General features: G+C 36.1%; 2 protein-coding genes across 8 annotated transcripts in view; one reads left to right on the top strand and one right to left on the bottom strand.

Moving 5' to 3' along the window:
- The window catches only part of LOC120624347 (kinase D-interacting substrate of 220 kDa B), a 68926-nt gene extending 64038 nt beyond the window's left edge, over positions 1–4888 (top strand). For all 7 annotated transcript variants that reach the window (XM_039890825.1, XM_039890826.1, XM_039890821.1 and 4 more), the window contains one exon: positions 1849–4888. In XM_039890825.1, coding sequence (XP_039746759.1) covers positions 1849–2693 — 845 coding nt within the window. In that variant the 3' untranslated portion in view covers positions 2694–4888. The remainder of the gene's footprint in view (positions 1–1848) is intronic.
- A 960-nt stretch (positions 4889–5848) lies between these two features.
- On the bottom strand, positions 5849–15551 carry LOC120624348 (late secretory pathway protein AVL9 homolog). The gene is made up of 7 exons (XM_039890827.1): positions 15371–15551; positions 14996–15193; positions 14585–14801; positions 13357–13546; positions 11287–11999; positions 10498–10681; positions 5849–7728 (listed from the first exon to the last, which is right to left on the bottom strand). The coding sequence occupies exons 1-7, from the start codon at positions 15437–15439 to the stop codon at positions 7380–7382; spliced, it is 1920 nt and encodes a 639-aa protein (XP_039746761.1). The 5' UTR covers positions 15440–15551; the 3' UTR covers positions 5849–7379.
- Between the last annotated feature and the right edge of the window lie 5 nt (positions 15552–15556).

Here is a 15556-nt window from a genome sequence, read left to right as displayed (position 1 = left end):
CGAGCGTCCCGACCATGTCATTGTGAACCTACCCGATGATGTTTTTCTGTAACAACTTCCAAACGGGGCCACCTTACACCGTAATGAAGATTGGAGAATAGTCCAGATGCATCGCACAATGCAAATTTTGTCATTCGTTCATTCATACTATGTAAAATTTTGAAAAGCACTTAACAGGCTTAAAGCTATTGAATTTAGTTTAAAAGCACCGTTCCTATTGTAATAAGGATATAATTTATTGAAATATTTTTAGCCCCTCTATAGTTTAATGGTAGAATAACTGACAGGGATAGTTGCCTTAGAATCATACGGTTGAAGTATTTTTGTTCGTACCCAACTTAAGAAGTCGTGTTAATATTATTATGCTTATTTAAAGTAGAGGGGATGTTAGATAAAATAAAAAAGTGTTTTAGATTATTTTTCAATCATTATCATTGTTTTTTTTCTTTAAATTATAACTATGTGATACAAGTGTCTTGTTAGGTGTGCCATATACATTTAAAATGTATTGTGTATCCGTACATGCCTTCACGTGCAAAAGTGAAACTTCTTTGGTTTTCTTTCATAATCATAAGTCTCTGTTGTATAGTAAATTATAGGTTAGGAAGTGTCAAGTACAATGGGATGGGAACTTACTCGCCCTAAATCCATTCGAGAAGACGAGAAAATATGTCGTTTAGTTAGCCCTACTCGCCCAGTATATCGGTCATGATGACTTCCAGGGACATAGCTCGGATTAAGTGAAGAGAAATACCCCACAATAAATAACCCCCAAAATAATTTTTATTTCATAACATGCACAAACTATTTATTGTCTCATTACTAAATATCGCATCTGAAGAAGTTTCACTACAAAGTGGCAAGATATTTAAACGGTTAGTTTACTTAATTACAAAATAGGGTATTTATTGTTTTCATTGTAGTGCTTATAAGATTTTTAGTGATATTTTTGTTTTAAGCACTCAAACATCCTGAGGATGTTATATTTTAATATAGTTTATTTTACTATAATTTTAGTTGCAAAAGGTACTTAATAATTGGTTTGTAACTTGTATATAACACTGTTATAAAATTCCACGTAATGTGATGTAGACAATCGCCACTCGAGGCTATTGTGATATATATTTAGATCGAGTGTACGTAGGTTAGTCATCATTTAGCATTCCTGTTGTTTTGCAATAACTTAGATGTAAGATTGAAGGTTTGTTTTGTAGGTGGCCTTATAATTCGGTTGTGATATATTATGCGCAGACTTCAATTGAATTTGAATATATCCTAACTGTGCCATACCCATTTTGAAAACTTTTGTCCACAATCCTTTACATTGTGAGTTCTACCTATGTTTTTTCGAATTAAGGTTGTTTATAGTGTCTTTTGACTGTCCCGTTCATAATTACCGAGATTCTTAGAATTGTTAATGTTATGTTAAACCACATTATTATAAGTGTTAATGTCGAAGGCACGTATTGAAATGTCATTCAACGGAAGTGAAACATATGTTAAATTATTCCTATCATAAAAAAAAAAAAAGTTTCGATTACTCGGGAGTAATACACATTCGCATTCTGAAGTCATAATTGTTATTGCGTCAGATCTGACTCAACATATCATTAAAGAGTAAATTAGGTGTAATACATCCGTCGTATAGAATACGTATACGATAGCATTCCTTACTTAATTATATGCCTAATATAGTATTCAAAATAAATAGAACATGAACAGAGAATCGTCGTTTTATTTTCCGTCCCGAGAGTTGCACGGGAGACGCTCGCGTGGACCCGCTGCGTCGGCGCCCTTGCGAGCGTCCGCCGCGCCGCGCCGCCTCACGACGCGCCCCTTGCGTTTCAGACGAGGCCGGCGAGCCGCGCGCTCCATCTGTCAGCTTCAACGTCGAGAATGAGCAGGACGACGACGGCCACATCACGTTCACCGCGAGGCCGCGCGCCCGCCGCGCCGTCGCCCGCCCGCGCCCCTCCTCGCTGCGCCTCGCCGACGACACGCCCGACGCCGCCGACCACGCGCCGCGCCTGGCCGCGCGCTCGCTCTCCGTCGAGGACTCCACGCGCAACGGCTCGCCAATACTCGACCTCAAGCTGCGCAACTTGCGACGCACCGCCGACATCCTCCGCAAGGTCGGCTCCACCGAACGCCTCACGAGGTTTAAAGACAAGATAATGTCGCGCGGTCCCGGCTCCAGAGAACGGAGCCCGACCCGCGACGAAACCGCTAGCGATGACGAGTCGGTTCCCTTGGTGTCATCGCCGGCCGTCGCGCCTTGCCCCGCGGTCGGACCGCCTCCGCTCAACTCTCCGGGGCACGCTCGACCCGCAGCGGGCGCACCCATTGCGAGACCGCTAGGTATCGAGTGCGCTGACCGTAGTCCGCAGGACGGTACGGCGAGCACGGATTTCTCGCCGCGCTCGGAAATTACGGACGCGGGGTCGCCGCGAGGCAGCGCCCCGGACTTCGATTTGCTGCCCGAGGGCAAGGGCGAAGGGCGGGCGGCGATAAGGGCACACTTCGCGCGGGAGGCGAGCGACACATCGTTGTCGAATATGGTCGAGCCGTACAATATGAGGCTGCTGGCTCATGGCGCGTCGGACGGATCGCGTGGCCTGTGGCGCCAGGACGCGTTGGACTCGCTGGACTCAGGCCCGCCGTGGCCTCCGCACGAGCCTGACTCCGCGGTGTGAAGCGTCACACTACTGCTCGGAGGAACATGACCTGTCGCGCGGAAACTTTGCCCGCGTCCAGTTAAGCGCTGACGGCGACGCAAGGACCGCCCGAACGAAGCATTTAAATGCAATAACTTAGCACGGCTTGAATTCTAAACTCGTTTATGGCCTGCTGCATACTGTTTTACATCATATGTATATGAAATATCATATGTATAAGTGCTATTTTATCTATTTATTATTGCGGTATACGATAAAAACGTAGTAGATAAGTAGGCACTCAGTAGAAACGCAACATAAAATACCTACTGTATGAAACGTACTTATTAAGAACTTAGTGACTTACATATTGTAATCAATATTATTGCATTTGCTTATTATTAAAAGTTCTCGAGAATTGTGATATAGGTACTTATTCTTAAGAATATGGAAATATACATTTATTGAACTTATCCTGTTTCCAGACTTTAGCGGTAGTACTTTACTACTAGCAGTAGATGTTTCCACTAGTGGCGAAATCTAGCAACACAAACAGCTTAACTAAAACATTTTGTAAACCATACTATAGTCATGTCCGAAAATATACCCGTGAATAACGAACATGAAAATGCAATCAAGGGTCAGGAACTGTGGTTACACAATCATAATATATGTTAACATACCTATCTCCGTCCTGACAATGCAACAGGATCCACAATTAGACTTAAGACGACGTAAGACCTGGGTGCTTTTCTGGCATAAAAAAATCTATCCGATGGCTCGGATCATCGGATGTAAGTCATATTTGCCAAATTTCATCAAGGTCAGTGCACTGGTTTATTTTTTCTTAACATTGTTCACGCAGTGGTGTATGGGTATTATTTGTGTACATTTTGGTTTCAGGTAATGGGATTATCCAGACTATTTGATACGTGACTTGTTTTGTTCCCATTTGTAGTCGCGTTAGTATTAAAATAAACAGAAATAATTTCATGTAAGTATAGCAAACAACAAGTATACAAACAAACAAACAGGAATATTTTCGCATTTACAATTAGAATTATAAATCGATACTAAAAACACAAGCATTGGAAATCAAATCAAATTTATTATCTACTACAAAGTAAATGTAATTTTAACATTTTTTTAAGTATATATAGGAGATCACAGGTTATACACGAATCCAATTTGTAAACGACTACCTGTCTAATACATTAACATAATTAATTTAACTATAACAAACGAAATGGAGATGCTATATAACGCCTTATTTAAGTTATGGCGTAGAAATACTGTCGACGACGGCTAACCATAAATGTAATAATGGTAAGACATTCGTGCGATTCCGTTGAACACAAATCTCTAAACCAAATTAATAGGTCTTAAAGTAGAAATAGACAATACTATTTTCAGACATTAGTGAGTTGTGTTTAACAGAATTGGCAAAAGCTGGTTTTTACTTTTTATTGGATACTGAAAATGGGCCAACAATAATGGAAATTCTTATCATTCCTTGGACAGAGAGGGTTTTTTGGCGATCGGAACAATCCAATAACTCCGGTCTTCTATTCGGTTGTGCTTTGACAGTAAACACTTGCCGTCCAACAAACAAAAGACCTTTGTATGGTAAGGGCGAATTTTCCCTCGATTGCCAATCAGAGCGCTCAATTCAAGCTTCGCGCAGTAACTGGAGTAACCAAGTCTACAGTTTATCCACTCGTGCAAAGCATATGCATTCTTTATTCGGAATGTTCGAATTCTTACGGAATGCATGCAAGTTATTTGCAAATGCGAAGATTGTTCAAGTATCTATATTGCATTACTATCTAGCCATACAAGGAGACATGCTGCGTTGCTGCTAAAAGCGCACTTTTTGACATGTAGAGACAGAGCTCCTTTCGCAAATGCAGGAAGTGTAATGTCGAAAAATTGATAAAACTGAGCAAATTGTCAAAAAAATCGCCGTCTTCATCAGGACAACAGCGTGTGAATCTACCCTTACTGATCAAGTCTGATTTGGCTCTACGAAACCATTCTTGTAAACACGGCCTACTCACGGGCCAGACTTTAGTTTCGCATTGCCTCATAGTGGATGAGGTTACAATATTCTGCAATGCCTTTACGATAAGTGCAATGACTAGGTTAAATTTCTGCTTTTAAAATATAGTAGGTATCACTAACTTTTCCGTATGTAGACTATAATAAGTATAAATGAATGAGTAAAAGAGTCTGTGAACATCGAAACCACAGAGTTATCGCACTTTAAACAAGGACGGCAGTTCCTGAGTAGTAAGTATAAAGTAGCAAACTCGATTTACGGATTTAAATTTAGGTAAACATATGATTACAATTTTAGAACATCTCTCTTAAGCACTGTCAATTCAAATTTCATTTACCATACCCAAACACTTCTAAATAAGCTTATAGAAATATAATATCACATCATTTTTTAATCATCTGATTATTGTTTCCTACAGAGTTCCAAGATGCCCTGTGAGATATGTGACTGAACTTGTATTAAATATATAATTATACATAAAAAAATATTTTTATATGCATTTTCACTGTTATACAATCGCTTGTTTTGGGTCGCTTGAGATTTAAAACACAAATATTAATTATTTCAAGTCCGTCAAGTTAGTTGACTCCACAAACGGTTAGGAATGCACTGGAAAATAATCAATGCCAATGAATTTCATTAGTCCTCACCCCTCCTGCAGGGAATCCCTGGCTAATTAAACTAGTCTTTATCACACTTGCGAAGATTCCCGTATGCATAGTAGCAACCATGAATTCAGTCAAAACTAATGCCCCTCAAAGTACCTATATATGTAAATAAATGAGATTGCGTATACATCATTTGTACGGTCGGGATATCCCAACTCCTGTGCCACAGGCATAGTAGTCGTCGACGACAGTTAGTGCCAAATACAAATACATATTCTACATGTTCATTAGACAACTCCCTGTATCAAAGATCATAACACGAATATATTATATTATATCGATCAATATATCAAAGATACCTGGTTCTCATTCACTCAAAACGACTAGTCTTATACAATAAACGGTACACAATAAAGACCACTAGCACGAAATAAAGATTTTCACAAGATAAAAAAATATATTCTATTATAATAAAACATAATCGTGGCAATAACTTAATTTAAAATTTCTACAATAAATTGATAAAATTATGATTATTGATCTTTTTATTGTTTTCATATAAATGATTACTTAAGCGGTAATGCGGTTTAATAAATAACATTGATAAATTAAGAATCGATTGTATGAAATTCATATTTACAAGATACCAAACCATGTCGGTAGATTGTCGACCTAAATCAATAGGTAATACATAAACACATAGCCACAATTGGAAAATCATAATAATGTTTGATAGTAATCAGATTTAGGTTACGCATATCATCATATCGATTTTCTCTGTAATTGTCAGTGACGCGTACAATGAACAGTTTGTTTAACTTGGTGCTCATTGTATAATACCCTTTTTAATTGATATTTTAGAATTGATTTGTTTCCTATAAAATTGACACTATGCACTGAGCTGTACAATACCTTAAAATCGAAGATATTACACACTGACCTCAAATATTACCACTGCACTGCTATCACTTTGTTTTTTGACTACAATTGATTAGGACAATATCGTACAAGTGTTCAATGAACTATAATTAGAATCATCAAAGACTTTTATATTGTTAGGCTAGCATAGGCAAGATATTTTCTCCATTGAGGAAAGGAAATCATTTATATCCCATCCCACAGTTTTATTCACTCTCTGACCATGGCTTTGTGGGTGAAAGTAATCTCCAAATAATAAACTTAAAATGCTAAACCCCCATTTATAACATCTCCTTTTCCTTATGTGAGTACTGCATACTTTGGCAAGTGGACAAGTTTTTAGTGGGAGAACAAAAAAAATTCCTATGCCAGCTGCGCCAAGATAACCGCATGTCACATGTGACGTTTGAAATGGGAACAACATTCAAGCTGTCATTTGATTAAGGGCAGGCAGTCCTGTGTTAATAATAGAGGTCAGTGTTATTTTAATAGAATGTAAAACAATAAACAAAAAAATTGAAGATTCAAACAGTCAATTATGAGCCCAATCATGCTATGGAATAAAAACCGGCTACATAGGTTGGGTTCTCATATGTGAGCTGTTACAGTGGTAGTGAGGACATTATTGTCAATGAGTTGACAATGGTTTAATGTTGATGATTATTTCATAATATATGTATTTATTTTTCCTATATATGACTTACATACTCAGCAATTTTTAATCTATCTTATAGCAAAAAAACAGTTGTTAAAAACAAATAATTTAAAATGAGATTTTCTGATGTATGTTTAACACTATCATTATGCTAAAAAGTAAAAAAAATTGACTATGTAAAAAGTTGTATTGTTTTACAAAATAAGATAGAGATTTGGTCATAGATTGAACTGCAATTTAGCATTTTATAATTCACTTTCACTGGATTATTTTGTTAGAACTAGGTGACGTTGAATTTTCCTTCACCAATTATAAAGTTGAACAAAGTAATGGAATTGTTTACAACTGTCATAATATTCTGTAACACAGCGCAATTTGTGTAAAATAAGCCTACATCACTAGTTTATGCTTATGCTCACATATGAATGCCCGGACTTACACTATTCGGAAACAATGTAACGAATTCACTAATTAAGTATCACACTTCAAATGACTGTTATTTTGCTCACACGACTGGTTTGGTCCTCGATGACCTTGTCGGGCGGGTCTGCGTTAGGGTCGGGAGTTCTGTTGTCCTCGTGGAGGTTGTCAACGACGTCTTCCGCGTCTGAGGGATCGGCTGCATCTGACATGTCAAGTTTGTCATCGAGGGAGTTTTCAGAGGCAGTAGAGGGAGCGGAGGCGGGAGTGGTTAGTGCACTCCACCAACCAGAGAGTGCGCCACGGGCATGTGACAGGGCCCCGCCAACGGCGCGCGACGTGCTCGCCACAGCACGGCCTGTGCTCGCCACTGCCGCTGTCACCTTACGCCCGCCTTCCGTTGTTGACATTGTACTAGAAAATGATATTTTTTCCATCTCACTTGCTTTTAAAGGCTCAAAATCCAAGAAAGAAAGTCGCGTTTTATTTAACATTATATATATATATATCTTCTATATATATATAATGAAAATGGTCTTCGTTTGAGGCTCAATCACGCCTAAACCACTGATCGTATCGACATGAAACTACCACCATTCGATGCGAAATTTTTCCTAGATGGTTTATGGCTATCTATTTTTTGAATTCCAACATTCCTTCATTTTTTTATTGCTGTTTTACTTTTATGAACATTTATCCCGCTAATAAAAACAAAAGATAAGCATTTTCTCTTGATTCTTTTGTTTTGATGGATTTCAACAGAGTGTATTAAACGGATTATGGTTTTTTACATTCAGCTAAGAATCTACTCACGGTAGTGGAGAACGGCTGGACCAATTGGGCTTTTTTTTTATCTTCAGAATTGTCAGGAGAAAGTTTTGTATGTAAGAAAATTTTAAAAAAGCCCGATAAAAAGTTAAAAATTTCGATGATAATCGAAGAATTCCCATCTATATAGTCACTCACCACGAAATCTCGGGAACCATAAGACTTAGAAACGTGAAACTTGGTAGGAATATTACTTTTGCTATGTAGAGGTCAGCTATGAATAGATTTTAAGAAATTCATTCCCCAAAGGGGATTGCGGGGGCGTTAACAATGAACAATTCCCGTTTTTAAACTATAGCTTCTATAGACTTTAAATTTGGTAGGAATCTTCTGTAAGAGGTGTAGAAATAGGCTATGAACGAATTTTACGATAGCTCACCCCACAGGGGGTTGCGGGGGTGGGTATTAACAATTAATATTTTTAATTTTCCAGCTAAAGCTCCTACAAGCTCCAAATTTTGTAGAAATTTTCTATAAGTGATGTAAAAATGATTTATGAACAAATTTTACGATATCCCACCCCAAAGAAGATTGCGGGGGCGTTAACAATGAAAATTTTCAATTTCCAAGCGATAGCTCCTATAGACTCCAAATTTAGTGAGAGTGTTCAATATGTAATATAAAAATGATCTTCGAGCGGATTTTACAATGAATCACCTCCAATAAGGTTCGCGGGGGTGAGTGTTAACAATAAAAAATTTCAATTTCGAAATATAGCTTCTAAAAATTCTAAATATGGTAGGAATCTTTTATTATTCACATAAAGAACATCTCAAAATGGATTTCTATAAAGTCTACTTCCGACAGGAATTGCGGGGGTGGGTGTTAAAATCTAAAATTTTTATTTCTAACCTGTAACTTCTACAGACTCCAAATTTGGTGGGGATCTTCGTGTATGTAGGGATATTCGTGTATTTCCTTACAACAATCGTCTTTTTGGCAGCGGAGAAAAAGTCATTGAGAGGTTTCAAAAACTTAACTTTACATGTAGCTATCCAATCAACGGACTAAGAATTTTACATTCATTTTACTTTTGCAGACTACATAACCGACGAATTCTTTTATTGCGGGATCGCGGAAATGTAACAGATTAAAATGAATGCATTTTCCAAGCACATGAGATGTGGAAAAGAAATTTAGTTACTTATTCCAATAGAATTCATAAAAAACATGCACAATTAATTTTCTATAAAAAATTGATGTCACGGAGAAAATTTTAGTTAACAGAAAATTCGGCGCACTTGAACCTTAACAGATTTAAACTTCACATATGAGACTTGCAATGACTTTAACTTAAACTTTCCATGCTCATTTCAAATTTTTTTCTTCATGTCAATTATTATTAATTTTTGGAAGAAAGGCACGGAAATGTTATAATGATTGCACATTGAAAGTTACAATGAATATTAGTGAGAAAAATCACCTGGATGAAAGATACAGGCTAAATCGATGGAATTTGGAATTTGAGTAAGTCTAAACAATATCGATGCTTACAGTTCTATCCGCGGGGCCTATTTATGTTTATGATGTCCCGATAAAGTAAAGTTGCTAATAATAATAATAATCAACCAATTTTTATAATTATTTGCTTGCAATAATAATTGGTTGATTTTATATATTTAAAATGCATATAAAAATTTTCGGTTCCGACAGGATTTGAACCTGCGACACTCGGGCAAATCGCGACCTACCGTCGATGCCGAAATTAGTATATGCCTTTCACATCAGTCTAATATAATTATTAATCTGTACTAATTTCGGCAACTTTTTATATGCATTTTAAATATATAAAATCAACCAATTATTATTGCAAGCAAATTATTATATCAAACAAAAATCCTATTTTTTCTTCACATGTAAGTGTGATGAAAACGTCTTATGAAACGCGTGTATATTGAGCATTTCACTATAAAATTCAATTTATCACATTTCATTTTTTATTTTTCACTACTGGCTGGGCAATCCCTTATTATAGTTTTTATCCCAGTTTTATTTTGTCTTATTAGTAGTCCTTAACTGCATGACATGCAATTTTGTAAACGATGATGCAGCTTACGATTTTAGCGAGCTAACCTGTTAGCCGTACGTCGCCGGTGGTCAACCTCCCGAGAGATTTTCCAACTCCGTTGGACATTTTTGGACACAAGTGCGAGCGCACGCCAACCTAGGTGCACTCTCTATTCCTACACTCTTTTAAGTCCAATAGAGCATCGCAGGATTGGGGTAGTACTAAGAATTTTGTTATAGAGGAACTTAATACTATTCATTTGCCGTCCCAGGGTCAAACTCAGAACCCGATCTGCAGTTGAAAATGCTCAACATTAGACCAGTGGCAGTATACAAAGCATTACTTACTGGGCAAATTTCAGTTTCATATCTGCGACAGACAGCTGACCGCAGAAAGGATGCATGGGTATAAGATTCATAAAAACTTCTATGTCCGCATTGTTGGTCTCCTTCAACCACTTCTCGTACGCCGGTGTTGATTTAAAAGCGCTCATAAATTGAGAGTTGTAGGATTCAATCTCCCTACTACCCTCTGAAACACAAAACATTTGTCTATATTTTCTTAGGTTTCTAGAATTGATTGTGTCTATTATTATTTATTGTGTATATTCATTCTATTTAATTCATTATGAGTCTACAACTTATGACTAGATATTCTTTATATCAAAGTATTGCAGATAATAATACGTATCCAACTACCTGATTTTAATTTTAAAATGTTATGATTCTTGTTTGCAAAAAGGTCTATTTTCAGAACATGAATTTGACGGCCGAGTGGCGCAGTGGGCAGCGACCCTACTTTCTGAGTCCAAGGTCGTGGGTTCGATTCCCACAACTGGAAAATGTTTGTGTGATGAACATGAATGTTTTTCAGTGTCTGGGTGTTTATCTATATATTATAAGTATTTATGTGTATTATATTCATAAAAAAATATTCATCAGCTATCTTAGTACCCATAACACAAGCTACGCTTACTTTGGGGCTAGATGGCGACGTGTGTATTGTCGTAGTATATTATTATTTATTTATTTATTTTATTTATGAAATTAAAGTTAGAATTTAGGTATGGTAAACAATGGGATACATAAAATACATGCATTTACTAGATAATAATGTAGCTGAATTATTTATGTTACCTGGCAAGAGTGATGTTCTCATTAAATAAATCAAATAACTGGCAAATTGGTCTCGAATCCACGCGTCACCCTGAGAGGAGGCGTGTCGTACCACGTGATCTGCGAATCGTAGATCTTCTGTCCCCATAACCAACTGCCTTCTGAGACCTATATCTGCAGTTTCTATCCTCATTTCGTTTAGCTCCACCAGAACATCGAATAGTTGTCTTTTCTGCTTAAAAAGCACATTAGAAGCGCCAACGACAAATCCTTTCACGGCTGGATCGGAAAGCAGGTCTAAATACTGGAGTGACAGGTACGGTAGACATATGTAACCATCTTCAAACAGTGGTAATGGAAAGCCACATTCGGCTTGGTCTATCTGTCCTGTCAAATTATACAGCCCATCAACACTCATGTCTCTTGCCATTGTGGGACTTTGCTGTGCATCTGGTATGGATTTCTGTGTTTTATACTTCTCACCGATGCTATGACATTTTTCTCTTCCAGCTGTCAATTCCTGCCTATCCACCACATCTGACAAAAGCGAGTCATCAAAACTTTGTCTACTCACTCTATCTTTTTCCTCTAACATATTACCAGTTTCTTTAGGTGATAATAATTCTGCCTCAAATTGATTTCCACCATTTACAAGTGTGTCAGTTAGAGTTTCTGGATTAGCATCAACAACATCTGACACAATATTTGGGACTGGAGACAATGGCCTTGACAAACTGAAATTTGATAAATTAATAATTTTGAATACTCAAATAGTCAAAATATAAATAAGGATATTATATAAATCTTAGGACCTACATTCAAATTCCGAAAGTACCTTACTTTAGACAGCCAAAGCAATAAGGAAGATTATAGGCTTAAGATTATTGAGTGTAAAAAACCAACATAACTACTCAGATGTTGTTCAACTTAATACACTTAAACTTAAAAGGCCTCCCAAGTGTAGAGAATAAAGATATTATGTATCCAGAACCACATGCTGGCAATATAGTAGTCATCTAGGCCCTTAATCACCAAGAGGTATTTGAAAATATCACCAACATTATAAAAGAACAATAAATACACTTTTTTTAATTTTTAGGGTTATTATTATTTCTCAATCAAACTATATCATAACAAAATATTCATATGACTCATTTCAAGTACACTATTCTAGTCATATCTTATAGAAATAATGGACTCAACACTTATCTTGTAAGTTAATACAATTTGTTTAATATTGATAACAACATATCGAAAATAATTTTTAACCGATAATTTAACATACACTTGTAAGTATCATTTACAAGATTCTGAAGGCACATTTTTTTTTATTACACGTGATTGCCTAATTATAGTTTATTGCAAACTTAATTAGTTATTTATCAAACATGTATGCCAATATCGGTGATAGTGGCATACATGCTAGTGGGTAAGACTTTGATTTACCTTTTTGGGGGTTGGGTTTGAACCCTGGCAAGCACTTCTAAATTTACAGAGTTTTGCGCATTTAAAGTAATAAAATATTAACAGCTTTCATGGCAAAGGTAAAACATAGTGAGAAACCCGCATGTTTAGAGTTCTCTATCAATCAAAAATACTTTATTGCACAAAAGAACAAAACAGAAATAAATAAAAAAAGAACAAAGGTAAAAGTAATAATAAATGTTGTCAAGAGTGAAGTCTACCAATCCGCAAATTGGCCAGAGTGGTAAGACTATGGCCAAAACCCTTCTATTTCTGAGAGACCTGTGCCATATAGTGTGCCAGTATAGGGATGATGATAATGATTCCAATAGGTGGTGGTAACACCAATCCACATTATGTCACTGCTGTGAAATAATGCGTAAGTTTAGGTAAAAATAGCAAGGAGGCCAAATAAATTCTATACAAAAAAGTGTTGCTGTTTGTAGTGGCAACCAGGATTGGTTTGGAACTATAGGTTAGTGAAAATCACAAAAGATATCACCTATCAAAGATTATCGTAACACTTGGACTTTAAGCATGCACAACACTAGAGAAGAACATGCATAGCAAAAAGCTGACAATTATTTATGTCAGGTAATAGAAGTTTCATGCTTTATCATTACTTACACCACATTAGTAGATTGCGACAATCCATGCTCCAAGCAGCGTGGCAACAGTGACACTAGTGTTAACAAAGTGGCCGACAGTGACCCTGCCGGAGATCCATATATAAGAATTTTTCGACGCAGCAGGAGCAGCTTGAACAGCAATAAAGCTTTGTGTCTCCAGTTTTCGACTATTTTCTGTACTGACAATCCTGAAATTATTATAATAACATTTCAGTAAGTAAATTTAAGAGTTAGCATAATTAAATTTGGTAAAACAGTTTTTGTGTAATCCAACATACTATAGGTATGTTGGATTACACAAAATATACATATACAATTGTATGTTGTTACACAAAATATACATATACAATTGTATATTGTATATGTATATTTTGTGTAACAATATACATATTACATAGTATACAATTTTATTTCAGCAAATTTTCATTAATATGTGTGTCCCAACAAACACATTAAAATTTGTTGATCAGGTTGTAACTAGATCCCTCCACTTAGAATTTTAGCTTAGTTGTAACGTGACCATGGTAATGTAAGTTACATACAATTTTATTTATTTATTTGAACATAATTTTGCATAGTAAAAACTAAGAATACTTATAAAATATTGCAGGCATAAGGCAACCTTAGAACTAAAAGTGATCTCTTCTAGGTTACCTAACTGAAAGGAACTTAAACAGGAAGTCACAGTTACAACCAAATTTAAGTCCTTCGCCTACCTTTAACCGTCACTCAGTATATTAACTTAACAACTACGCTAATCAAATTGACATTTCAGATCCCATTTTTACTTTTATGTAAGGCATTTATTTTTACATGTATGTAAGCCAAAATACCACAAATTATTATTTATATGGCCTAGAATGTTATAGTCCAATAAAATACAATAATAAAGAGTAAAATAAATATACCACAACAATACACACAATGCCAACTAGCCCCAAAGCGTTGCTTATGTTAAATAAACTATATAAAATATATACATATACATATCACATATGTGAATAATATACATAAATACTTATAATATGCAGATAAACACCTAGACATTGAAAAACATTTATGTTCATCACTCAAATATTTTCCAGCTGTGGCCATCCATCCACAGCTTTGGGCTTAGAATGCAGGGTTGCTGCCTACTGCGCCAATTGGCTGTCATTAATAAGTAACATAATACAAGTTAACAAAAAACATTACAGGTCAACTGTGTTATAAAAATTCATGCATACCTTCCAAAGTTTGGTCAATTTGTACAGGGCAACTGTTTAGGTGTTTAAAGGCATCTTCAAGTAGCTTTGTTTGTGAAAAATCACCCTGAAGGAACCATGCCCGCACAACCAACTCCATCTTTATGGCCAGGCGGCCAAAAAGTGGGGCCCGACAAATTACACAAACACTTTTTTGAACTGAACTCCTGGTCATGTCTTCTGTTTTTTGAGCTACTTGCTACAAATAAATGAAAGAATTGTTTTATTGGAACATCTACTTGACGTATATTTCATAAAATAAATAAACATCACTCTGAACAGTTCAAACACAAAACTTTTTACCTTTGCTACTTTGTGATTCTCAAATTAGTAATCCTACAACTAAACATGTTTGAACTATGATAGTTATATGAGCTAATAAATTTAACATACCTCGACAGGAATTTGGCGAAAACATGATATACCATACACAGTGTGGGCAGGTTCAGTCAATCCTGGTAAACTAAAAAATATTGTATCAGAGAGGTAGTTATGTGAGCCATCAGGTAAGGCCAGAGCTGGAAGGTAACGCCAAGCCGCAGGAAGCTCTGAAGGTCGGCCAGGAATTAATTCTGGATAACAATGTTCAACCTAAAAATAACTTCACAAGTCTTAAAATCATAATTATCTAAAATAACTCTAGTATCTACAATTCGTTTATTAATTAAAGAATAATTGCTAAATGAGCAATACGCTGTCTTAATTATTTTTGTATTCGTCATTGTATTATTTACGAAAACTATTGATTATAAAAGTAATGACGCCTACCTGACAACCTTTTTTATGATGGAAACCCACTACTATTATATTTAAAACTGGATCATTTATAAAAGACATGCTTCCGCAAACTAATGCCCCTGTTTATAAAAATAATCATGCTCTAGCTATCATTGTTTAGAATTTATTTTGTAATAACTCGATAAATCACACATTTTAATTTTCGACTTTGTCAAA

The sequence above is a fragment of the Pararge aegeria genome, chromosome 6 (assembly GCF_905163445.1).
Source record: "Pararge aegeria chromosome 6, ilParAegt1.1, whole genome shotgun sequence".
NCBI classification, from domain to species: domain Eukaryota; kingdom Metazoa; phylum Arthropoda; class Insecta; order Lepidoptera; family Nymphalidae; genus Pararge; species Pararge aegeria.
The sequence above is the reverse complement of the archived record's forward strand: the minus strand, read 5'-3'. Positions and strand labels throughout refer to the sequence as shown.

What these genes read in the sequence shown, in the direction of transcription:
- LOC120624348 (XM_039890827.1), bottom strand. Translation starts at nt 15,439, where the DNA reads ATGTCTTTTATAAATGATCCAGTTTTAAATATAATAGTAGTGGGTTTC. An exon ending in ATCATAAAAAAGGTTGTCAG is followed by an intron (nt 15,194 to 15,370) that starts GTAGGCGTCATT and finishes AGTTATTTTTAG; the next exon opens with GTTGAACATTGTTATCCAGA. An exon ending in TTCGCCAAATTCCTGTCGAG is followed by an intron (nt 14,802 to 14,995) that starts GTATGTTAAATT and finishes ATTTATTTGTAG; the next exon opens with CAAGTAGCTCAAAAAACAGA.